At 39.2% G+C, this 24,534-nt stretch overlaps 2 protein-coding genes across 2 annotated transcripts in view; one reads left to right on the top strand and one right to left on the bottom strand.

Moving 5' to 3' along the window:
* Positions 1-848: 848 nt before the first annotated feature.
* DEPDC4 (DEP domain containing 4) lies at positions 849-15,546 on the bottom strand. The gene is made up of 9 exons (XM_030454143.1): positions 15,437-15,546; positions 13,700-14,126; positions 13,046-13,197; positions 12,342-12,528; positions 8,842-9,068; positions 6,104-6,246; positions 5,783-5,908; positions 4,317-4,395; positions 849-1,989 (listed from the first exon to the last, which is right to left on the bottom strand). The coding sequence occupies exons 1-9, from the start codon at positions 15,519-15,521 to the stop codon at positions 1,772-1,774; spliced, it is 1,644 nt and encodes a 547-aa protein (XP_030310003.1). The 5' UTR covers positions 15,522-15,546; the 3' UTR covers positions 849-1,771.
* Positions 15,547-15,625: 79 nt separating this feature from the next.
* SCYL2 (SCY1 like pseudokinase 2) overlaps positions 15,626-24,534 on the top strand; it is a 38,624-nt gene continuing 29,715 nt past the window's right edge. Inside the window, exons 1-2 of the mRNA XM_030453219.1 lie at positions 15,626-15,812; positions 20,130-20,334. Of these exons, the coding sequence (XP_030309079.1) occupies positions 20,158-20,334 (177 nt within the window). The 5' untranslated portion in view covers positions 15,626-15,812; positions 20,130-20,157. The remainder of the gene's footprint in view (positions 15,813-20,129; positions 20,335-24,534) is intronic.

Consider the following 24,534-nt stretch of genomic DNA (forward strand, 5'->3'; position numbering starts at 1 on the left):
AGGGCTCTCAAGAGCTCTTCCTTTCCTTTGCAGGACCAGATCACTCTTAACTTCCTGTCAAACAAAACACCTGGCAGCTATAAACTCCTGTTGTCCACTTGAAGCATTTCCTTACTATTCGATCCCTGCTTCCACACCTGCTGACCTGCCTCTTCCATATGAAAGTACTATGAAATGATACTGATACATTGCTTTTTATGTAATGCTTTATTGTAATCATCTTTAAATTAGAACACGAAAATTCAAATCAAGCCAGAAAGTGCAAGAATTTGTTTTTTAAAACACATTTCTCCCAAGTAATGCCCAGTCCATCTATCCTATAAGTTACAAAGTTAGCATCCCTCCCTGTTACCAGGTTCAATATTTTGAGGGAGACACAGTAAAGGCACTGAAGAGAGGTGAATACTTCCCCTCACAAAAAAAACCCCAAACCTAAACCAAACTAAAATCCTCTTTCCCGCTATTCCCAACACCAGAAGCACTCAATCAGGAGATACTTCCATGTTTACAGTTCTCAATTATCTACTTTTATAACTGCTCCCTTTTCTGGAAGAATGACCACAAACCTTCACACAAGGCCAGAAAAAGAATTCACATAGTCCTGTAGTCCAGGGCATTCATCTCTGAAAGGTGAAACTTGGTCTTTTTTCCTTCTCTAGAAAAAATCTGTTTTACACTGGACAGTCACTGCTAAATAACAGGTGCATAAATAGGGGCAAGTGGACAGAGATTTCTACACAAACTACATTCACTGACTTCTAACAGGCCTGGGTCCTGCAATTAAGGATACTTGAAAAATGCAAGCTAAAAACCTAGTACCCATACAGGTATCTGTTATATGTGTACCCGTACACACAGCTGGTTATAGCTAACAGAGTAGCCACTTCAATTTATGAAAGAAAAAACCCAGCACTTTTCTTTCAGAAGGCTTTGGTATCCTGGTAACTTGACCACATTCATCTGAACAGCATTTAAGGATACAGGCACCTAAAGAAGCATATTTACAATAAAAATCTTGGCCATAGTAGAGCTGCCCAGCATAGGGATTGAGAAAATGGTAAGGGGTTGGACCATGTATCATACAGGGAGAAGGATGACAGAGCTGCAATTATTCAGCCTTGAGAAGGTTCAGGGGAGGGAGCAAAGAAGATTTTATATTATTATTATTATTTCTCTTTTTTTTCAAAATGTAATTTTCTTACTTGCTTTTGTGCAACTGCTAAATTAGCAGCAGCTCAGACTGCCACAGTGGGAAAAGAGCAGACAGCTCCCCCACCTAATGAATCTTGTCTGCCACAGATGTAAAATCCACTGACCTGCTCCTAATATTTTGGACATACTTTGTAGACTTTTACAGTACTCCTAGGAGTCACAATCTACAGTTTAAGATTAGATAACAATTAGATTATGAACTAGAGATAAGAAGAATTAAAAACTTCAGTTTTTCAACCCAAGCATGGCTCTTCTATAGGCTTGGCTCAGCTAGAAATCCATGGGATTGCAGGAACTAAGAAAAAAAGTGCCAAAAACCTGAACTAAAACCAGCACAAACTGTGTGCCATTATTACTACCTTGAAAGTAACTAAGTAAATTTTGCTTAGAAGAGTCACAAATCAGAATTAATACCTTTCAGCAGCATAGTAATTGTGATAGGATCCTGGAACTGAAGATGTAAGGAGATAAGAAGAAAATGGTTGGTAACATCAGAAATTTTCATATGCATTCCCCCCATTTTTAATTTTTTCTTTTTTAATAAAAGCTGTATTGATGTCTAACCATTTGGAGTACAAAATTCACATGCAGTTTTACAACCACCACAATAGATAAGAGAATGGTATTTTCGGAATTCTTTAACTAATTTCTTCTTCTGCTTCAAAGTAATAGTGGGGTCATTGTCCATCTCTTTGACCAATGCTAGAAGATACTGATTTGTTTGTTGTTTTTGATCTTCGTATTCTTTAGTTGTCACACGCTGACAGAAGGTGAACCCTTTATAAGAAATCAGAGATTCAGATTAAGATTAATGCATCATGTAAGACCCTGATTAAAAAATATGATCAGACATGTAGGTATGATATTACAGCTCAGATGTGATTACAGTTCTCTACAATGTGAAACATGCAGCCCTCCACTAAGCATGGATGAACATACAAACATTATTTTCAAAACTAAAAACAAAATTGAAAAGCAGTCTTACAAGTACAATCAGATGATTTTTGAGTTGCAAATAGGCTTCCAGGGCAAACGACCAATATAATTCTTGCAAACAGAAACCAGAATGAAGAATGCTACATGACAAGAATGGCACCTTGCAGTTGGCACAATCCAGCAATTCTGCTCAGATCTGTAGCAGGGTACACCTTAAATAACTGGGAGAAACAGTTGCCTCACCTCTGAAATATGGAATAGAATTCAGAACTCTAAGGTTCAGCATGGTTTGGGCATCAGATGTAACAGGCAGTGGTTCAGGGTAAGGACTGAGCAAGTCCAGTTCCAAGAGATCCACAGCTCAGGCATGACAGCTTGTCTATGAATCTAAGCATTGGAGTGCTGCATTGGAAAGATTCAAAGCCCTTCACTGGGCAGGCCTGAGGAAAGGCTGGCATTCAGCTACTCCACAGATACTTTTTACTCCTATGCATGTTAGAGGGCAAGTTGCCTGAAGGGGAAAAAATTCTTACTATTCCTTCTGCACAAAACACCATCTTCTTAAGGGTTCACATGCAGGGTAGTAATAACCTGAGCTGCCTGATCTGTCATGTGGACCTGTCCTTCCCTTCTTTTACAATTAGTTTGCCAATCACAAAATGTAGATTACTTTTTATGGTTTAGTAAGAAGTTTAGATCAAGAAAAGATAGCTCTTTCTAAAGGGAAACCTTAACTTCTAGCAAAGAAATTAACTCCTAAAGCTTCCGGCTGGATCCTTTAGTCCAGTGGTTTCAAGTGTCTTACTAAATGAAAACCATCCAGAGTTCCCTCCTTGTTTTTAGGAATGCTTCTTTGCAACAGACATTAAGGATAACTCCCTGCAATGGGTAAGACTCCTTTCAGGGCCCCCCAGCCTTTACTCCTGCTCCCACCTGCACTTCAGAAGTTCACCAGCCAAGAATGCCCAATAGCTCTCGGGAAAGATTTTCCTCCTCTCTCCTCCATGAGAAAAGGGAAAGTCACTCCAGAACGTGAGACAAAGGAAAGAAGGAATATGCCATCCTGAAGAGCTTACCATCAGATCTAGCTGGCTATTTCAACATGTACATGAAATCTCTATGCATTTAGAGATTGACACTCCAAAATTAGTGGGGAGAATACAGCATGGAGTTCATACTTCACTTCTCTGTTCAATGTGCTGATGGACCTCACACAGACTCTAATATAGTAGAATGGTGGCTCCTTCCACTGTGGCTCATTTCTCCATTCTTTGGGTACACAATGTGCCATACACTCAGAACACTGAACTGGAAGCAATCTGGACCCATGCCAGAACCAAAAACAGATGGTAAAAGACTGTGTATCAAAACTACCTCTCAGACAGCTGCTCTATTAAATACAGTATTAAACAGTGCAATAACTTTTAGTATTATTCAGTTCCCTAGTGGTTTCTCTTCAATGTTTAAGCACACAATACACTGGCAATACAGAAGTCAAAAGGAAGAAGCTAGAGTCAGAGAAAAATTAAATTATTTAAGCCAGCCCTTCTATTCACTGTGCTGAAAGATGCAAGGCCAGGTGGAATGTTAGCTCATTAAGGAAATGAGCTGGAAAACACAAATCCCACATAGACACCAAGTGTCAAATGCCTTCCTTTTAGGCTTCACCACCCTTCTGTAAGGCTTAAGCTCTGAATACACTTTGTGCTTACTCAGAAAAGGAAAAGTGCCTCAAAACACTAAATCATCTAGGTCTGTGCTCAAGACATCTGCTAGAACCTCTAAATACTAAGTCCTATGAGAATTTTTGGGTGCTTTGTGGCAGAAATACAAGAATGCTGTTCCTAAATATAAAAATCACATCAAATTCACAAACCAAATTATAAGCAAATCACCTCAGGAACCACATTTTCATTAAGTTGTCCAGAAGTAATTATTTGGTAAAAAAAATTTAGGATGTGTTCAAACGAAATAATCAACAGAAACCTTGTTCTCTAATATGCAGAGATCAGCATTATGTTTACAGCAAATAATTTAGTTATTTGGTGAATTTGCCACTACTCACTTCTAATAAAGGAAAAGAACACAGTCTATGCAAAATCGGACAGCTGATGATAAACTGATTTGTATAGCAAGGTTTATATGAAAATATGTACAACATCTTCTACCTGAATCAATATCTGGATCTTGTCCTTCTAGCAAACTCTCAAGTTTCCTGCTGGTTAGTTCCAGAAGAGTTAAAGGTGTCTGAAAATACAATCCAACAAAAACAAAAATTACAAAACCAATACATCTGTATTTTGATAATCTAAAGATTTAAGATGATCAATTAAAAACAAACAAACAAAAGAAATCACATAATTAACTGCAGAAGAATCTATGCCTACATTTATTTAGGTACATATCCAAAATGTCTCATAAACTGCACTAAAACACATCTAGATATGTTTATTCCTGATATTTATGGCCAAAGATATAGGAAGGAAGATGTTCTGTGCTGTTTTCCACTGAACTACAGCAAAAACTGTAGTGTAGACTTTGAACTGATTTCATCTTACATAATCCAGAAGGCTCTCAATTGCAGTTGTGAAAAAAAAGCAAGACACCATCCACAGTGCTGTCACTGCTATGAAGCAATGGGCACTTCATTTGGCAGATCTGGCTTCACCTCCAACCATGGATCAAAACCCTAATCCTCATTACAAGACCTTAACAACAACAAAAAAGTAGTATTTGTTTTTTGCTGTATATTAACATATACAAAACTCACAGTAACCACTTTATACTTCCAAACTAATTAAAAAAAACCTTCCATGTCTCTTCAGCTGAGGTCAGAAGTTGGAAAGAATGGGTTGTATAAGAACTAAAATAATATTTTACAAAAACTAAACCAATGTTTGTGAGGCTTATTTGTAACTACACAACGTCTAAAGCATTTTACAGCTACCTTAAAAGAGCTCAGATAAATCTCTATTTAGTGATTTAATGAGGAATTTTATAGTTGAGGAAAACAGTAGAGAAGCATCACAACATGAATTTAAGAAGTCAATACAGGGTCTGGGAAGGTTGCATCTTTTCGCCATGTGACAATATGATGGAACATAAACTAAGACATTTGTAAAATGTAACTCTAGTTACATAAGTGATCAAGTTAAACAGAAAGGGTATTTTATTTTACAGTTCTATTTATTTTCTTGGATTTAGGAGTTAACATTAAAAAACACCTAAAGGAACTCTTAAGTGTTGTCAAAGCTGTTTGTGTACACTGGGACAACAGAGCAGGCTGTCTGACACATCACTTGGAGTACATGGCCTAAAGGACAAAGACACTATGAAATCTAAAAGTTTAGTAGACAGCCATCAGAAACAAGGTATCAAAAGGCCTCAATAAAAATTTCTTGATATTTCAATTTTTTTCTTAACACAACTAGAGAAATTACACTGTATGGAGAGGATTGCCAAGCTCTCAAAAGGCTCTCCATGGTCTGAAATAGCTTCTCACCCTTCTTTACCATACCATTACCCTGTTACAGATGGACTACTAAACTCTGCTCAAATCTCCCATCCCCGAAAAGGCACTTCATGGCATTTCACATGTAGAATGACAAAGCCCACGAGGTATAGAAAATGCTACCTTGAAGAGTTCAGAATGATTGTCCATCAGAAACTGAGTAAGCAGCTCTGCCTGTGCTTTAGACAAGGTCTTATTTTCCAAGATGAACTTTGTGCAAGTCTTGATGATCACCGATCTGTTATCAAACTAGAAAATGAAGAACCCAGATTTGGCATTAGATGGACTTGCAGTGTGCCAGCAAAGACTGACACGATGGTATCAATGGGAAGAACATCTTGGTATTTGTTTTAAAACAGACCACATTGAAAAGCAGTAAACATAATAATTCTGACTCCAGGGAAAAGCATTAGCTTTTCTATAGGAAAGTGCTATGATACTTACTTGTTTTTGTAATTTGTAGCCCTCAGGTTCAGATGCAATGGCTGCAAATGTCAGGAGTCTGTGTAGTTCTTCTCTGATATTTGGTGCTAATAATTTAAAATAAAGTTGTGATGCCTCTAGAGCTTGATCTGTTTTTCCTTTTTCTGCAATGGGGTAAAACAGTGTAGCCAGTGCAACTAGATATTCATTTTCAGAGTCAAGAATACATATGTAAATTCCAGTAAGAATTCAATTTTGGGGGCTTCTCCCTCCAAATAAAGAAGATTATCTCAGTGACTTGTAAAACCTTTTGAGAAGACTCAATATAGTATTTAAGCAATATAAGCTCAAAGCCTTTGTCCCATAGCTAGCAAGAAAACAGACGTACTTGGACAACATATACAGGACATTATTATGTGATTAGGCAATAAATTTCTCAAGGAAATGTGATAAAATGGAAATATTTTCCTATAAAAATCCCTTTAGATGATAATTCTAGTTATCTTTATTCTCAAAATGAGGAACTACCGAAAAGCCAAGTAACTTGTTTAAGTCAAGAGCAAGACAAGGGCAGATACAGAAACAGAATCTATGTATGATTTTTTAAATGTATGTAGGATTTTCTTTCTGTATGTATGATTTTTGGACCTCTGTCCTCATACTGGGACAGAGGTTATATTTTACAAGAAATAATCCAGGTCTTTCTGGGGTATACCACAAGCCATTTGGAATTATCTTTACTCAAAAAGAAAACCAAAAAGGTAAGACCTTTTTCCAAAAGATGGGCAGAAAAAAAAGCAGGAAAGAAAACTGCCAAAGGTCATGATCAAGGCAGATAAAAGTGTAGTTATGAAGACAGGAAGTTAAATCATTTCTACATAAAAGTTTAAGTTTCTCTAATCTGTGATAAAAGCTTTGCTGAGTTAATTTAAAAGAAAGACTATAGGGAACAAAGTTCAAATATAAAAAGGTTCAGTAAATCACATGGGCTAGCTTGACCAACTGCATTTAATTATAATGTAAGTACTCTATATCTATTTATCTTAAAGGCAGCAAGCACAGCAATGTTTGCCTTCACAACAGATCTGTACTAACAGTCATTTTAAACCTAACTTTAACAACTGAAGAAAATAAAGTTAAAACCATATATACATTGATAATAAAAAGAAGTCAGCTAATTGCAGCAAACTACCATTAGATGTGTTTTCAATATGCAGATGTTCATAGCTAGTTTGAGCTCACCCTCTTGCACTAGACTCAGAACAACAGCACTTTATCATAGTATGGTTACTGCACTGGATTCTACTAGAAAATCTTTACTACAACTCACATTATTATGCACCAGTGCCCCTAATCTATTCTATAGCAAGTGGTTGTAAAAAAAGTGGTTATAAAATTGTTAAGTACACTCCTAGCAGTGACTTAGTATGAACTAGAACACAGCTGAGGACCCAAGAACACAGACTAATGCTCCAAACAGAGAATTATTTCCTAACGATGAAACTACGGCTACAACTTCATCAAAAAGAAATAAAGTATTAGAAACTGCTTGTGAGATCATCTTACTAAAGTTGGAAAGATGACAAAATTAAAGCAAGAATAAGAAAATGGAATAGCCCTGGACACTCAACAAGTCATAGTTTAGCTCAAGCAGGTAATTCAGAAGGAAAAGACCTACAGTCAACTAAAGCTTTAGAGTAATTCAGCAGAATTAGGATACCCTTTTTTCCCCTGCCTACACATTTGGCTGTTTTGATTCTGTAATTTAGTATTACTCCATAATACTTGTTTATATCAGTTATGAAGTCTGTATACATTCTATAACACATTTAATTTAAGTGAACATTTAGCAGAGGTTACTAGCAGCTAAGTCAGTTATTTCAAATTAGCATTCTTTTTTTTTGTGGATAGGTTATGTAATTTTAGAATAGCTTCCCCTTTGCATCTTCTATTATAACTTGTTCTGTTTTTTTTTCTCCTTACCACAACACTACTGATAAAATACTGCCTTTTGTATTTTCATAAGATTTCAGCCACAGGATCTACTATGTTGCTCCTGTTTACACATGCCAGCTCTGCTCCTCTGTCAGTAAACTTGTCATATTCTAGTAACATTCCATAAACTCTACAGAACTGAACAAGTTACAGGGCCTATTTAGGGTAGGGTTAATCTTAAACTTTTATTTAAATTAAACCTTTCCATTTTACTTATGTAAAATGAACTTTACTTAAGTAAAACACATACATTGGGAAATTTATTTTTGGAGGGATTACAGCCTGAAACACAATCTAAACAACCCATTTATAATTTTAAATAACTTATATTACTAAAAAAACCTTAGTCAAAAATTTACAAATCTCTTCTGTTTAACAAAAAAAAAAAACAACCTTCTAGCATTTATTTTACTTTTATGCTATTAGTTTGAAGCAGCAACAATGCAAATTCTGAGTTGCCTAAGAAATTTTCACAGCTACAGTAGTTCCATATTGAAACAGGTTACCCATGGAGGTTGTTGAATCTCTGTCTTTTCAGATCTTCAAGATTTAGCTGGACCAGGCCCTAAGCAACTTGATCTAATTTGTTCCTGCCTTGAGCAGACGTTCTGACTAGTGACCTGGAGCATTCCTTTCCAACCTATAAATTGAAGGGCATTTGCAACTACCTTGCAAATGGTGTTATGATTCAACCAATCAACGCTCAGAAAGTTCCATCCTTTATAGAGCTTCCACTTGCAGCTTTTATTCCAGTTTGGTCTTACCTATAAGTTCTGTGATTCCTGAATGAATATTGAGATCCTGAGTGGCAAGAAGGGAGTCCTTCTTTTGGCTATAGTACTTTATTATAACGTCAAAAAGAATCTTCTTGTATGTATTCAGACTGTTCAGTTTGTTAGCACTTTGAGGTAACTGCTGAGTAACCATCACTATGAACTGGTCTGGGAAATACTCCAAGCATTCAATTGCAGCATAGAGCCAATTGTCAAGCCTGTAGAAGGAAAAGTTAGTTTTAGTGCTTACTTTAAAACACTCCACCTAATCTTATTTAATACTTAAAAAATTAGAGAGCAATAACCATGGCGGTATAGCCATATATTTGAACAACAGCATTATACTTGGTGCTTACTGAACTGTATATGTAACTTATTTCACTGCAGTAGTTTGAGGACATGCCCAAATAAGCAGCTCTCATGGTTCTCCTGTGCTACAGACAATACACCTGAGGTATGCCCAGATCAAAACAAATTGCAATCACATCAGACCACCACTGACCCCAGGACAGTTCCCTAATTTAGCTATTATTTAAAACCAAACACCACTCCCACCATTACTTCAACTCAGGCTAAGCTGAGTGAAAAAGCAAGAGACTGAATCTTCAGAGAAATGACACAAAAAATTAGTTTGAAAAAAGAGAAAAAGAAGAGTATGGTTGAAAACCCAGAAGAGACTGCTGATGTAAGGGTTAATATAAAATGCCTGCTAGTAATTGTCTAGGGGTCACATTGACCTGATAGAAGCTAACACAGAATGCTTGTTTAATAGAAGCTAAGAAATTGTTTAGGTAGTCATCACCTCATAAGGGTGTAGTATAAGGGTGTAGTATAAGGGTGTATAAGTCATCATCATCATGTCTTGGCTTCAGGAACAAAGATTTCAGAAGGGTTCTCTCTCCACACACCTGCTGCAAGCGTGCTGATGGCCGATGAGGCCAATGGGGGACAGGCAGTGGGGTTGCAAAAGGCAGAGCAGAAAAGTGTCCTGTGAGGGGTCAGCCAAGGCACGATGCTTTCTGAGCTGTATTTTCTCCTCCAGACTGATTCTGCTGCGTTCTCAAAGGAGGCAGCAGCGTTATGGATGGTGTCTCCATGTCTCCCGACTGGAGGCCGCAGTGGAACACTGCTGGCAGTCAGTATGGCCAGAGCTGAGGGAAATATATGTGCTAAACTGGTAACTATAGCAACCTTGAGACAAGAAACAGAACATGTTGTCAGCTTGGCTGAAGACTGAAGAAATGCACATGCCCAAAGAAGAAGAGGTGAAAAGTTTACCCAGAGAAAGAACTTTGCTTCATCTTTACTTCATCCCCACGACCCTCACGACCACTATCAGGAGACACTAGGCAAGCACAGGAGGGAGGAGATAATGAAAATGGTCTCTTGGCACTAATTTTAATACAAAGCATGAGTAGGTGATGCGTATGTATAGGTGTATTGTGAAATCTAATGAATATGTAAACCTTCAGCATAGATAACAAAAGCCTGATTTTGAGGTTGGTGCCCATGGATTCCAGAGGAATTATCCCCTTGTGTGCCCAGTGCTGAATAAACACACCCCTCTCTAGAACTTTCAAAGTTGTAGGGTCATTTTCTGCAAGTCACTGCAGAACCAGTTTATTACAGAACCTACTCAAAAGACATGGGTTTTATCAAGCATTTGTTGCCTGGATGACTTAACTAAGGGAGAGAAAATGTAAAGTGAGCATAGAATTCAGGCAGACAACTTACTGTTCAAAGAGGCTGGAAAAGTCAGAGGAAAAAGTCACTGAAACATTTTGTTCAGAAGAAATCTAAAATCATAGGACTCTGGGGGGCAGCGAAAGAATTACTTTATCTGTCACTCTGAATATGAAATAATTTAAACCTAATATTTAAGATACACACCCCCAGTTGCATTTTTTATCATGGAGAGCAGAAACAAAGATATTTTTAACCTGCTACTTGACATCTAGATAAACATGAACTTTTGCTAGGACTGCTGCAGCCAAGAATTGTGTACTGGATGCATGAGCTGAGCCATGCAGTAAAGCAGAAAAGGAATTGTAACTCTTTAGTTATAATCCCATGAGCAATGCAGTCACACTGCTTCTAATTTTGTAATCCATAAAAGAACAGTACTACAGAAAAAATAAACTGCAAAACATCTCTAAGTCACACATTCAGAAAGCAGTCCAGTTAGCCTTATAAGAGAGGGTGGATAAAGGAGGATTTGCTTGAAGTTTTTAAGTATATACATGAAGAAGAAATACTTATTTCAAACAATATACAACTCCATTTGAAAACTGCAAACATAAAATTTGAGATCCAATTCATGCTTCCCTCTCCCTTTCATATTGAGGCAATTAATCCTACAACAATTTGAAATACTAGTGGCTATTCTTCACACCTGGAATTTCACATTTGTTAGGCATGCTGTAAACCAGACATAAATAATATACTGTCTACTAAGATGCTACTATAGCCTCTACTTAACTAGTAGTAGAATAAAGTAATGAAGCAAGCATTTTTTTTTTAATTATCTGAGATACTAGCAAAGACCCAAATGCTAGAGACACTATAGAATAATACACTGTAATAACCACACGAGACATAAATCCAGCAATCCCCCAAGAATCAAGTATAAAGGAAGTATAGAGCTTAAAGGAAACAGTGGTCATTAAGTCATTCTGGGAAGAAAAACCCAGAGTTAAGATGGTATCCAGCAATAAATCTAGTTTGGAAGCAGAAGTTTCATTATCTTATATAAAACTCTGACCATGTGTAAAATTATTAGTATTTTCCCCCTAAAGCAAGAACACGCAAAAACTGTAATAGAAGTGTCTCTTTAGGGATACAGATGAACCTCAGTCTCACAAACAAAAAATTGTATTGATTTGACAGAAATAAGCATTACTAAGACACACACACACAAGGAGGAATGTCTTGACATATACAAGTACATCCTAAGACCGAAATCAATGGGAACACTTCAAAAATAAGAAAATTTAAGGAAAAAAGCAAAAGACAACTTGCAACCACTTCCACCTCTATATGCTCAGGATATAAGCATTCTTCAGTGCTACAGATTAGTTTCTCCTTCCCTGATGCTAACAATAGATGCATCATTGACTCTACATCTTTACAGCAGCATTATCAGGAACTGTGACAAACAAATAAAAAGCCTCATGATGTGTTCAGTTTCCCATATATGTTTTAGAGACCTAAGAGTAAGCGTCTGATCTAGAAACTACAAATGCTTTTAACACTTGGGGTTAATGTTTTAACACAGAAGTAAAATCCTCAAGTGTCCAGTCATAAACATATACTTTTTAGAAATTCCTATACTACTTCTGAAAAGACATCAACAGAGAAAAATACATTAATGCCAACCCTGTCTATGAAGTACATGTGTAGCAACTTCTGTTTTGTTCACTTAACACAGGTTGGTGATCAAAGGTAAAATAAAGCCTTAACTAACAAGTCTGTTTTGTAAATGTTTAACTTACTCAGGCAGGTTCAAACTACACGTAACCTCTCTGTCCAGGAAAGTATTTGAAATAATCAGGTCTTCTTCTTTGCCAAAACAGTCTGGTTTTTGCTTCACTGAAGACACCAGAATGTCTTCTAAAAATGGAACATCAATTAACTGCAGCAGTCGTAGCAGTGTTTGCTCTTTCCACACATCATCTATTACTGACAACAGAAAAAAACACCTTCAAAATAAGACCTTGTGCAAAACACTAACCTTTGCTTTTACACGCTCACAACTTTAAAAGTTCAAAGAAAACAAGGTAACAGCATAACGTGAAGTTTCTGTGTTAAGAGAAAAAGGGATCAAAATAAGAACACTAAAAAAGAAGGCTTTAAAGAGAACATTGCTCTCCATCATATTGGAATTAGTAATAATGTAATTATTAACATGTACATAAAAAGACATGAATAGCAAAGGAATCATGTAGTACAGATGGACTTAAAAACTATTTCCTTCTGAAGTGACATTTGCATAAATAAAATAGCACCATCCTGCAAAAACTTAATCCTGTTCTGTTCCCTTCAGTTAATGTACTGTGAGCATTTACCCATTCAGCTATTTTGTCATTAGTGATATATTAAATGCTGGATTCAGAGCCAGTGTTCAACAGAAATAAGGCACTAGGAGCAGATACAGTGAAAAACAATAAAATTTTAAGAAGCAAAGTTCAATTCTCACCTCTTTTTGAAAGCAGATGAGTTGGTTCATTAACCATGATCCTTGGAGGTAAAGATGCATGAATGTTTAGTGGCCGAAGAAGCTCCTCCACCCTCTTTTTATCAGCTGCTTCTAATGCTAAGGGGTTTGAAAGTGTTGTTTCACACTTTGTTCTGCTTAGGCAAAAAATAAGTACATGCATAACAAATATGATCAGGACATATTTATCCTTCTCTCACTTTCTACAGTGCTATTAAATCAGGACTTTAAGGCTTCATTATATCTGGGGACTACCCTGCTGCTAGAAAACCAATCATCTGCTTTGTGGAAAGGGCAAAGACATTGAATCCAAATATTGTTTATTAGTTCAATTTTTTCTCTAGCTTCCAGGAAGTAGCTCGCTTATACTAGTTCTCAGATTTTAGCACAAGTGATTGCAAAACAAAATTATTCCTACACCTATGCTACTGTGCCAGACTCTAAATAACAAAGGGCATACCAAAGCAGTTTAATACTACCAACAAATATTAGGTAGCATCTGTGATTTAGGAACATTTCCCCAAACTGGCATGTAGTTTCCAAGTCTCTAATACCTAGATTACACAGACATAATTTCATCTACCATCTTAGAAAAATAAAAATAAAAAAACCCCAGACAATTTCAGAATAACTCACTTGGAATATCTTTTTGTCTTCTGTTTGCAGATTTTCCCTGGAGACAAGCCTTGATTGTCTTTATTCTTTCTTGGAAGAAGAGGAGTAAGACCACTATCTACAAATTTATAGAGACTAGTGTTTGTGTCTTCAAACACCATTTCTTTCTCATTCTTGAACAAGCAAAGCTTTGCTCCAGCTGGCTCAAACACCTTGTGATCCATCAATGCTTGGCATACACGGACTCCCTTCAGCCGAGATATATCATTGCAGCTTAGGTACATGCTTTGCATAAGATGGCTTAGAACAACATCAACGGCATCTGAGCCCGTGAAACAGTTCTTATATGTTTTCAGATGTTGCCTACGTCTTTTGATTTCCACTTGGCTGTGAAGAGCATGAATAATACTATTCCACAGCTGAGTTGCTTGGAAAGGGCCATCACAATCTGCAAAATATTTATATGACAGTTTTACAGATTTTTATAAAATCTTTAACATTTTAAAGTATATTTTTACTCTTTGAAATTAGTTGCATATATTCAGTAGTGCCCTGTGACAGGAGAAGGGGCAGACGACACAAAGTGGAGCACAGAAAGTTCCACCTCAACATGACTCAAAACTTCCTTAGTATAAGGGTGATGGAGCACTGGCACAGGCTGCCCAGAGAGGTTGTGGGGTTTCTTTCTCTTGAGACTTTCAAGAATTGTCTGGCCGCATTTCTGTGTGACTTACCCTAGGTGATCCTGTTTTGGCAGAGGGGTTGGATTGAGTGATCTCCAAAGTTCCCTTCCAACCTCTGCCATTCTATGATTCTAGGTACACTCAGAAATTCTCCAGAAGTCAGTTTAATTTTACAAAGATAAAGATAATACTTCATGGATCAGTCATTCTTGTAAGTTGATTCCCAGTCGGGTACAGTCCACAGAAGAGAACTAAAGACACTAAAGGAAGTGAGGAAGGTTTTTTGTTATTGCCACACACACTCTATGAGATTGGATGCAACTTTGAGTAACCTGGTCTAGTGGGACGTGTCCCTGCCCACACAGGGGGAGTTGGAACCAGATGGTCTTTAAGGTTCCTTCCAATTCAAACCATTCTATGATACACATTAATTCATTACAGAATCACAGAACAGCCAAAGCTTACAGGGACCTCGGGGGTCCATCAGGTCCAACCTCCTTTGTTCAAGCAGAGCCACCCAGACACCCGGGCCATGTTCAGACAGCTTCTGAATATCTCCAAAGGCTGAGCATCCATAACCTCTCGGGGCACCACTGAGAAGAGCCTGAACCCTGGGTACACCCCCTTTGCTTCGTCCCTCCTAGTACTTGTAGACACCGATGGGAACCTCCGGAGCCTTCAGTTCTCCAGGGTGAACAGTCCCAGCTCTCCCCACCTCACCAAGAGATGCTCCCACAGTCCGCAGTTTCCCCATCACCCGCGGACCGGCAGACGACAAAACCACACTGGCCACACATTCAACCTTCCCGTCCCCAAACCCTTCGCTCCGAGCGCTCAGACACAGCCCAGCCCGAACCGCGGCTTTAAACTTCACCACCACCTCTGGCGGCAGAACCAGAGGGAGCTCCTCTCTCCTCCCTTCAGCTGCTTCCCCCCCCCACCTCCTCCGTCCCCCGCCAGCTCCAACGTGCGGGCACGCTCCCTTCCCCTCCGCCGCCAGACGCGGAGCCGCTGGCGGACCCCGCGGGAGAAAACAGGCAGCGGCGGGACGCGACCGACTCTCTTCCCCCCTCACCTCGCCGCCGCCCGATCCCCGGCCTCGGCCGTAGCTCGCTCTGACTCCGGAGCCTCCTGAACCTCGGAGTCAAACATCCCGCCATCGCGGCGTCGGCTGCTGCCCCTGGCGGAAGCCGGCGGAGTGCATCACTTCCCGCCCTCCGCCACCTCCCGCGGCCACCGCCCCAACACCGCCCCCCGGGGCGGAAGTGAGGCGCGCTCGGGCCGCCCGCCCCCCTCCCCCGGCGCTGTGGCTGTCGCCGTCGCTATGGAGTAGCTGGAGCGGGACGGGGTCGAGCCGCGGCCGGAGCCGGAGCCGGCGTGACAGGCGGCCCGCCAGGCCCACAGGTTGACGGTCAGCCGGGCGCTGCGCCCGCAGCTTCCCGCAGGCTCAGGTAAGAGGCCTGTCCGCGGCACCCCGGGGCAGGAGCGGCTGCCCGTGGCCTAGCGGCATTGCCTGGAGCGGGGAGGGCCCGCTGGCTCCGCAGAGGCTGTGGGCAGCGGTGTCACTTCCCGGGAGCTCGGCGCCGAGGGGTGGAGGCGCGATCCTTGCGGGAGCAGGGCCTGGCGGGGAGGGCTGAGCTGCCCCGGACGGCGGATCACGGGTCACCTGCCCGCAAACCCCGCTCGCCGCCGGCCAGGGCCGCCGCCGGCCCGGGCAGGCTCCTCCCGGCTGCCCTGCGGAGCGAGGAGCACGGTGACCACCGGCCCTTCGGCAGCGGGAAGGGGGAGATTCCCTTCCTGCCGCTGTCGGGTGTTTCTCGGTGAAGCGGTGCCAGTCCGGTCTCGTAAATAGCAGTAAACACTTCGACCGGGAGGACTGGAGCAGAAGAGAGAATCCAGGGGTTTGGGCGGCATGTGGGTTGGGTTTCTCCTGTCAGCAGGAGACGAACAACAGATCCCTGTGCTTGGATCTCGTTCTGTGAGTTTCTGGTAGGGTTTCAGTCGCAACTCAGTACCGAAGATGCTGAAAATAAGTCATGGTGACATAACTCTGAGGGCAGCTACACCGTGCAGAGGGCATCACTGCATTTGATCCTCTTGTAACAAATGCAGAAGCTTGGTTGTGCCCAAATCGATTTTTGGGTTTAGGCATTTTGTTTTTTCTTTTTTTCTGGCACTTTTTTTTTTTCTTTTTTTCTTTTTTTTTTTTCCCTAGCACCTGTTTCTTCTGTGAATTAATTCATTGTTGGAGTGTGATGGATAGGATGCAACTTAGGGTTGTGTGGTATGAAGTGCCCCCATGCACCAGCCTGCTGCCTTGGTTCACAGATGGGAATTCCAGCTTGTTATAGGTCAAAATTCTGGCAGAGTGTATGGCACTGTGCTGCACAGTGTGCACCCGAAGCTGTACATCAGATGAAGCTATGAATTACTTCAAGGATAACTTAATAGTTTTAAAACCAGGCAGTTGTTTAACATGAACAAGAATTCAAGTCTTAAAAACTGAACAAACGAGTTTTCATGCAGTTGAGAACTAAAGTTGCATATTCCAGGCTTGGTTAATATCATAATGATTTGTGGTATTGTAGATACTACCCAAAATAGTTCTGGGGTCTTTTTTTGGCATGGATTTTCTGTGTATGTTGTTCTTGTTGTTGTCTGTTGAGCTTTTACTGAAGTTGGTAGTAACAGTTGTTTTTATAAAGCAAAAGTAATGTGCTATTTTAGATTACAGTTCAAATGTTGACACGAGGATTTCTACAAACTCACAGTGTTAGATGGACGTAGACTTAAACCCCAAGCTGTATTCCGGGAAGTTTCTCAGTACTGCTTACTCAGTAGCTAAATTAAACAGCAGTTTGCATGCTGTCAAGCTGGAGAGAAACAGGTTGGACAGGGCCTACCAGGCCTGCGTTTTTTAAAATCCTAACCCTTCAGACACTGGAATGCTGTTAACATTCTCATCTAGTGGCCTTCCAGGCTTCTCACTGCAGTTAGTCTGTCACCCACAGCAGAGGGCACTTCTGATTTAATCAATACCATTTTTCCACCATCAATATAAAGACTCTTCCTGTCGCATTTATATGAAGGAATTTGAACGTGCATATGCACAACAATGCAAAAAGCACACAAGGTTTAAAACCAAGTAAATATTAGATTTGTGGTTATCCTAAACTAATTAGGATTGATTTGGTTGTTCTTCAGCATATAGAGTTTGCCCCATGGTATAGCTGCAGAAAAAAATCCCCAAGGGCTGGAAATACCTATGAGCTCCTATTCAGAATACTCCATGGTTCTTGTTTCTACCTATTTATCGGGTTGATGAAAAGTTCCTTTATGCAGAGATTTTAGACAATGTCTAATGGCTCTTTGGTCTTGGGCTGCACAGTTAAGAATTGCATGCATTTTTTCCATAGAACAATTAATAAAGAAGAACTGATATATATTGATATAAAATGTCACATGCTGTAATGAAATGACTTAATAAAGGATTTCCATGTTTCTGTAATTTATTTCCAGCTATTTTCTCAATAAAACACTTTATATCAAGCAAGTACCTTATTATTCTTAAGATTATCTCCTGGTATTTGGACTTGGCTTCTCATATCTAAAATTCACATTCCCCATAATTAAGACTAACTCCACCCAGGATGTGCTTGTAGTCAGATCAGGTATTGCTCATGAGTAGTCAAGTTGAAGCCATAACCACTATTTCTGATTTTAAAATTGAGTATTTGCAAGGTAGATACCTGTGCAGCTGGATACCTTTCTTATTAAATTTTTTCTTAAAACTCTTAGTCTGATTTTCCATTTAGTAGCACAAAGTTATGTCGTGGAAACTGGAGAAATACCTGTGAAGCCACAGCATTACTGTATTTCTGCATTTTGCTGTGGCAGAATGCTGAAGATGGGATGTAACTGCAACAACAGTCAAGACTGAGCAGTGGAGCTGTGTTGCTTTTAGCACTGTGCTAGAGTGTGCTCTGGATTAATTTAATATTATTTATGCACATTGACACTCGATTGAATTGTTCAATAACTCATACAACTTTTTGTGAAGTTTTGTTTGGTATGTTTATAGCTTCTTTTAGAAAGCAAGTCTGTCTTTCCAATTTAATACTAAGCAGATTATTTGTCCTGATTTCTCATGCAACCCAGTCTATAGGAGCAGGGGGAGAAGATGTGCATGTCCAAATAATTTAGTGTGGTTGATTTCAGTCAAGCTTGACTGAGCTATACAGGTGTTAGAAATAAAGTTTCTACAGGTTTTGAGCCACAAAGGAGCTGTGGAAAGGAAACAAATTCCATCCGTGTCTTGAATGTGGATAAAGGTGTTGCTTAAGTACTTATATTAATAGGCACTAGTTAATCTCTGTAGACCAGAACACCACCTCATAAAGGTGTTTAATGCAGTGAGAGGAGATGTAATTCATACAAGCAAGCACCTTGCATCAGATAGACTTTGGGGCTAATTAGTCTCAGTGTTCAGTGATTATTTGCTTGTGCCTTCTGCGTCTTTTGCCCTTGTTACCATGACTTAGCAAACATCATCTTCATCACAACAGAATCTTGTCACTTCCATTTGAATAGGAGTAACATTACCTATTTTTCAAAGATTAGTTTTAGAAGATTATTCCAGTGAATGGAGTATTTGGCAAATAAGGCCATAAATGAAAATAGCATTTCTGTGGATTTAATTACATTGCTGATGATGGGGTTTGTTTTACTACAGGTTGAAGAAATCAGTGCACTTCACACCCACCTTACTTGAAAAAGTATGAAGAAATACCCTTAAGTGTTGCTTTTGAATGTACCACATAATACTGTTTCCAGGAAATCATTTCCTCTTGTATTGTCTCTCCACCTTTGCTCACACCAATAAGAAAGATGAATGTTTTACCTCATTTTTTCCCCCCATTTTTTCTTTCCTGTCTTCATTCTTTCTTGTATATCAATTATTAGACAATTTTGTAAATGGGACATACATAGGATTTGGAACTTCTGTCTGGCAGACAAGGCAAGTCTTTTGAACTAATTATCACAACTTAGGAAACTGTGGACATACACAGTCCAAGGCAAGATGAACTGCATAGTAAGCTGCCAGAGTCTTTAAGCTCTTAAATTTGCAAGGTGATGTAAAAAAACTCCTTGTACAGTTTTGTTAAGATAAAGCATAAAGAGATGGTTTCTTGTTTCCTTTACCTACAGCAGCTGATTAATACTTTAGTTCGTTAATACTTAGATCATGCAAATACTAATGTCAGCAATCTGGTGGGTAAAATACTGAATTAGAGCTTATATTTTGACAGGCACAGTGTAAGAAAGAACACAGTTTTCACTTGTCTTTTGTGTAATAGATATACCTTCTTTTGCTGACCTGGGATCTTAAGAAATCCTTTTCTTCAGAAAATGTGTAGTTCCATGAGCACTGGAACTACAAGAGCCTGGTATCCTTCATATTTGGGTCTCTTTGTTGATCGAGTCCATTACCTGTTTTCAAGAAATGGTTAAATTTCTCAGTGATTTGTTAGATCTCTTGAAGAATGTTCAAGAGATTGAGAAGTTCTGGAGAAGGGGTAGAAGCAATGACACAGAATCCCCAGGCATTTGTGAATATTTACAACAGCAAACAACTTGAGCGTTATATTTCAGTATTAATTTCCCTGCATTACTCCTGTATCCTGTTGGATTTTCATGTTTTCAACATGCTTCTTGCTTCAACAGAAATTGTGAGGGGACTATGAAGCCTTTTTCCCTTGTCTTTGTAGGATAACACGTTGGTGCAGAGCCGAGACAATGGAGTCCATGCTGAATAAATTGAAGAGCACCGTGACGAAGGTGACGGCGGATGTCACCAGCGCCGTCATGGGAAATCCTGTTACCAGGGAATTTGATGTTGGCCGACACATTGCCAGTGGTGGTAATGGTCTTGCTTGGAAGATATTTAATGGGACCAAAAAATCAACCAAACAGGTGGGTTGTCAAGTTAAGACCTAAGCTTATAAGCTTTAGATAAGAGACTCAGAGGTAGCAGTTGCTACTTGGCATTTAAAAACAGAGTCAAACTGAGCAGACTAGTGCTAGAACTTTAAGTGAAGAAGACAGCAGTATTTAAATACAATGTTCTCTGCTACATAGGTGATATTTTCTTTAAGTGTTTGCTGCTGGAGAAAGAAATGGTTCTGCATTCATAGCATAGAATTCGAGACCAAGATCAAGAACTAATCTGAATTAAAACCTGTCTGACAAGAAGCAGCAGTCTTAGCATGGATCTGACCCCCAAAGTATTTTATTTTGCATCTTTCTTTGGCAGCACTACTGATTTTTACAGTTTAAAGTAATCATGAACTAGTATCATTTGTCCTCAGCAAAAAGAGACTAGATTTTTGCTCAGCTGCCATACAGAAATTGAAGGGTTAGTCATGAGACAGAGTGACAGAAAGGCACGGGGGTAGAAGAGGTTGTGGAGGAAGTGAGTTGTGCCTTCCCTGTGCTGCTTTCAGAGCTGTATTGTTCCATTTTAGTTTCCTTGAAGTATTAGGGTTTAAAGCACTTGTTTGAAAACTTTTGACTCACCTCAAGTCGTATGTGTGAATGATAGTGGGATTGTGACTTGGTAAGAAGATTTGGCAGAAGCAGTTTAAGAACTTCCATTATAGAAAATGATTTGTTTGTACTGCAGAAATGTGAAATGTCTTTTTTCAAACTTGGAGAGGGAGAAGAATTTCCAGCAAGTAAATAGAAGGGTTAATAAGTTAGTCTTCAGTTAAACTTGAGGCTGAAGTGATGTGAGTCACTTAGACAGTGGATCAGCTTGCTACAAATGTACTAAAAAGATATGGACACAAAGGAATAAATTTGGAGAACACATACACGGTCTGTTAGATGGTCAGAAAATAAACTGTAGCCAATATAGAAGTATACTATTAAGAATACGTAATCCTTGGAGAATGTGTGATCTGTTTGTGACAGAATCTAAATAATGTAAATGAGGTACTTTTACTGTATTCTCAAGCATCTGTCTAGTTGTTGCAGCAGTCTAGTTGAATTCAACAATATCTGAGTTGTTTTTTGGTTTGATGGGGTTTTTGTTTGTTGTGTTGGTTTTATTTGGGGTTTTTTTGTTTGATTTTTTGGGTTTTTTTGTCTTGTTAAAATGAAGAAGCGATAACATTGAAAGTGTGATAGTTTTAATAGGTTTTATACAATCTTCATGTTCAGTAAGCATTTGAGCAGGTGTAGCTTTGAGGGTCTGGAGCTTGTTTCACTGCTTGACAGTCTACGTAACTTGGTTCCTGTCAGTCATGTTTTTCATGCTTTGAAGGGGTGTTCTGGGCAATGATTTTGTAGTGTTCAGGTGCTATCACAGGTGTGATCCTTCAGTATCTTTCTAAACCCTCACTGACATTGTTACATTGGTATGCCATCATTAGTCATTAAAAATACAGCAGCAGTATTAATTATATTATTTTTTAATATTACATTTATTTATACATATATTACGCATATATGTATACATATACATATGATACATATGTACAATTAAATAACATTAAAAATACTGCAGGGAATTTTAGCTGGCTGGTGATTTACCTTTTATTATTAATATTACTAGTTAGGTAACATCGTATCAGCATTCAGTTTGCCTTTGCAAAATAAAACTGTGCAGCAATAGGAACAATTCATGTTGTGTTGTATTGCAGTTTCCCTGTTCTGTAGCCATACTTCTTTTGCATGTTCCTTTTGAATGTTGATAAGGCAATATGGAAGTGGCTGACTGTCATTTTCCAAGTGGTAGCAGTCACTTTTGTGAAGTGATGCACATATCTGTGTCCAGTGTCCAGTTCTGGGCCCCTCAGTTTAGGAAGGATATCGAGGTCCTGGAGCAGGTCCAAAGGAGGGCAACCAGGCTGGTGAAGGGACTGGAGCACAGACCCTATGAGGAGAGGCTGAGGGAACTGGGGTTGTTCAGCCTGGAGAAGAGGAGGCTCAGGGGAGACCTCATCGCTGTCTAAAACTCCCTGAAAGGAGGGTGTAGCCAGGGGGGGGTTGGGCTCTTTTGCCAGACGACTTTCAACAAGACAAGAGGGCATGGTCTTAAGTTGTGCCAGGGGAAATTTAGGTTAGATATTAGAAAGAATTTCTTTACGGAAAGAGTGATCTGGCATTGGAATGGGCTGCCCACTGAAGTGGTGGATTCTCCATCCCTCAAGATATTTAAAAAGAGACTGGATGTGGCACTCAGTGCCATGGTCTAGCAACCGCAACGGTGGTTCAAGGGTTGGACTCGATGATCTCTGAGGTCCCTTCCAACCCAGCCAATTCTATGGTTCTATGATATTTGCTATATTGCCAGTGTATATAACTAATTTGAAGCTAGAAGCACTCAGCTTTTTTACAGTAAGCGTGTATTGTAATCAGACAAGCAGGATGTAAGCACTTAATTGCCAATGTTATCCCTTTACAACAGCACATGTAATAATTTAAGGCACTGTTGCCAGATAAAATAGCTGACTTTGGAAGTTTAGCATCGCAGCATAAGAGTTGATCTGAAATCTTTGTTTTCAAGACAAACAGAAGTCGGTACCTTATGACTGAAACAAACTTATAGGAAAGTAGGGTATTAAAAAACATTGGCAAACTTGTAAAAATAAAACCCCCAAAAGCTGGAGGAAAATCTTTTTCTGGCAAAAGACCAGAGTAATGCTGGAATGCTTTCCTGTGTTTTAATTCAGAGACTATTTTCCTTTGCACAGTGAGAGGTTTTAGTAAAACATCATGTGTTTGCATATCGAGTTATATTTGATTAATCATAAAAAAATGTGTGAGTGCATATGGGTAAAATACAGAACAAAAATGAAAACAAACAATGAAGTTTCTGAAATTCAGTGCTTTGGCCACTACCTTAAAAATTCCTTTGCTTGTCTGTTCATGACTTAGTCATTCACATGATCACGTATAAATTTTTTTCCATGATAGCACTGTATCAGTTCTGAGGATAAATAGTCAACTGTGGTTACTAATTTTGTGGTTTCTTTTTGTTGTTTGTTTTATTTTGTTCTGTTCTTTCTTTTTTTTTTTTTTTCTTCCTTACTGTTCTGTGCTTAGTCTCTGGTGTTATTACTCCACACTATTCAAAATCTCATTGAAAAAAGGATCTGAATTTCTGTAGCAATCATCACTATATTTACAGGCGTTGTTAATGTGCTTTCTCAATACATGGTGAGATGAATAGGAAGAGGTATTGCTATTTTGTTATCAGTACAGCTTTTAGTCTTTAATTTAGAATACATTCTAATTCTTTTTGTATCTTTTTGAAAAATATGGTCTCTGAATTCTTCTGTTCTTCTTGGGGGCAGCAGAGAAAGTGTGCCATGCCTTAGCTGCCTGGTTGCCTTTTTCTTGTAGTAGCAAGGGCATCAGGAGTTAGAATGGAAGTGATGGGCCACAGCTTGCTAAGAAGTACCAAGGATAGGTGTACTATTTATATTTCTTTCCCCATGAACTTTGTTCATGGACATCAGCAGTACTTCTTTTTCCTTGCATGATCAAAAAGTAGGACTTGCTTTTTATTTTGACTACCTAATTGCTTAAGATCTGAAAATTATCTTTCTTTACCTTTCTCCCTTTCTATATTGTCTTCTCTCTAGCATTTCCATTTGCTAATATTACGAGCAGGATTTTTGCATTCTTTTTGGTTTATAAGGTATTTATGTCTGTAAATAAGGACAAATTTTAAACTGTCAGTACATTTCAAACTGGTGTGTGTTTCATAAGGAATGCAGGGTTGCAAATGGACTTAGAGGATGTAGTGGGTTAGCTCCAACCAGCAACCAAGCACCCATGCAGCTACTCACTCACTTCCCCATCCCCTAGCAGGAATGGGGCAGATAATAGGAAGAATTGCTCAAAAACTCATAGATCAGTTTAAAAGGTGAAAGAAGAGGGGGAAAACCCAAGCAAAACCAATGATGCTGCTCGTCAAAACCCATAGCCATACCAATGCTCAGCTACTCTCTGGAAAACAGCCACTTGGGAAGCCAAAACCCCCTCCTTCTTGCTCTACTCTGGTTTTTATCACTGAGCATGATGTTATCTGGTATGGAATAGCCCTTTGGTGAGTTTGCATTAGCTGTCCTGGCCACATCCCATCCTAGTCTCCTGCCCACCTGT

Source organism: Calypte anna, chromosome 1, assembly GCF_003957555.1.
Source record: "Calypte anna isolate BGI_N300 chromosome 1, bCalAnn1_v1.p, whole genome shotgun sequence".
Lineage (NCBI taxonomy): Eukaryota > Metazoa > Chordata > Aves > Apodiformes > Trochilidae > Calypte > Calypte anna.

Coding starts and splice junctions, on each gene's coding strand:
- DEPDC4 (XM_030454143.1), bottom strand. CDS start 15,521: ATGGCGGGATGTTTGACTCCGAGGTTCAGGAGGCTCCGGAGTCAGAGC. Junction 5,909..6,103: donor GCTACAAATTACAAAAACAA/GTAAGTATCATA, acceptor TTCATTTTCTAG/TTTGATAACAGATCGGTGAT. Junction 4,396..5,782: donor ATCATTCTGAACTCTTCAAG/GTAGCATTTTCT, acceptor TTGTATTTTCAG/ACACCTTTAACTCTTCTGGA.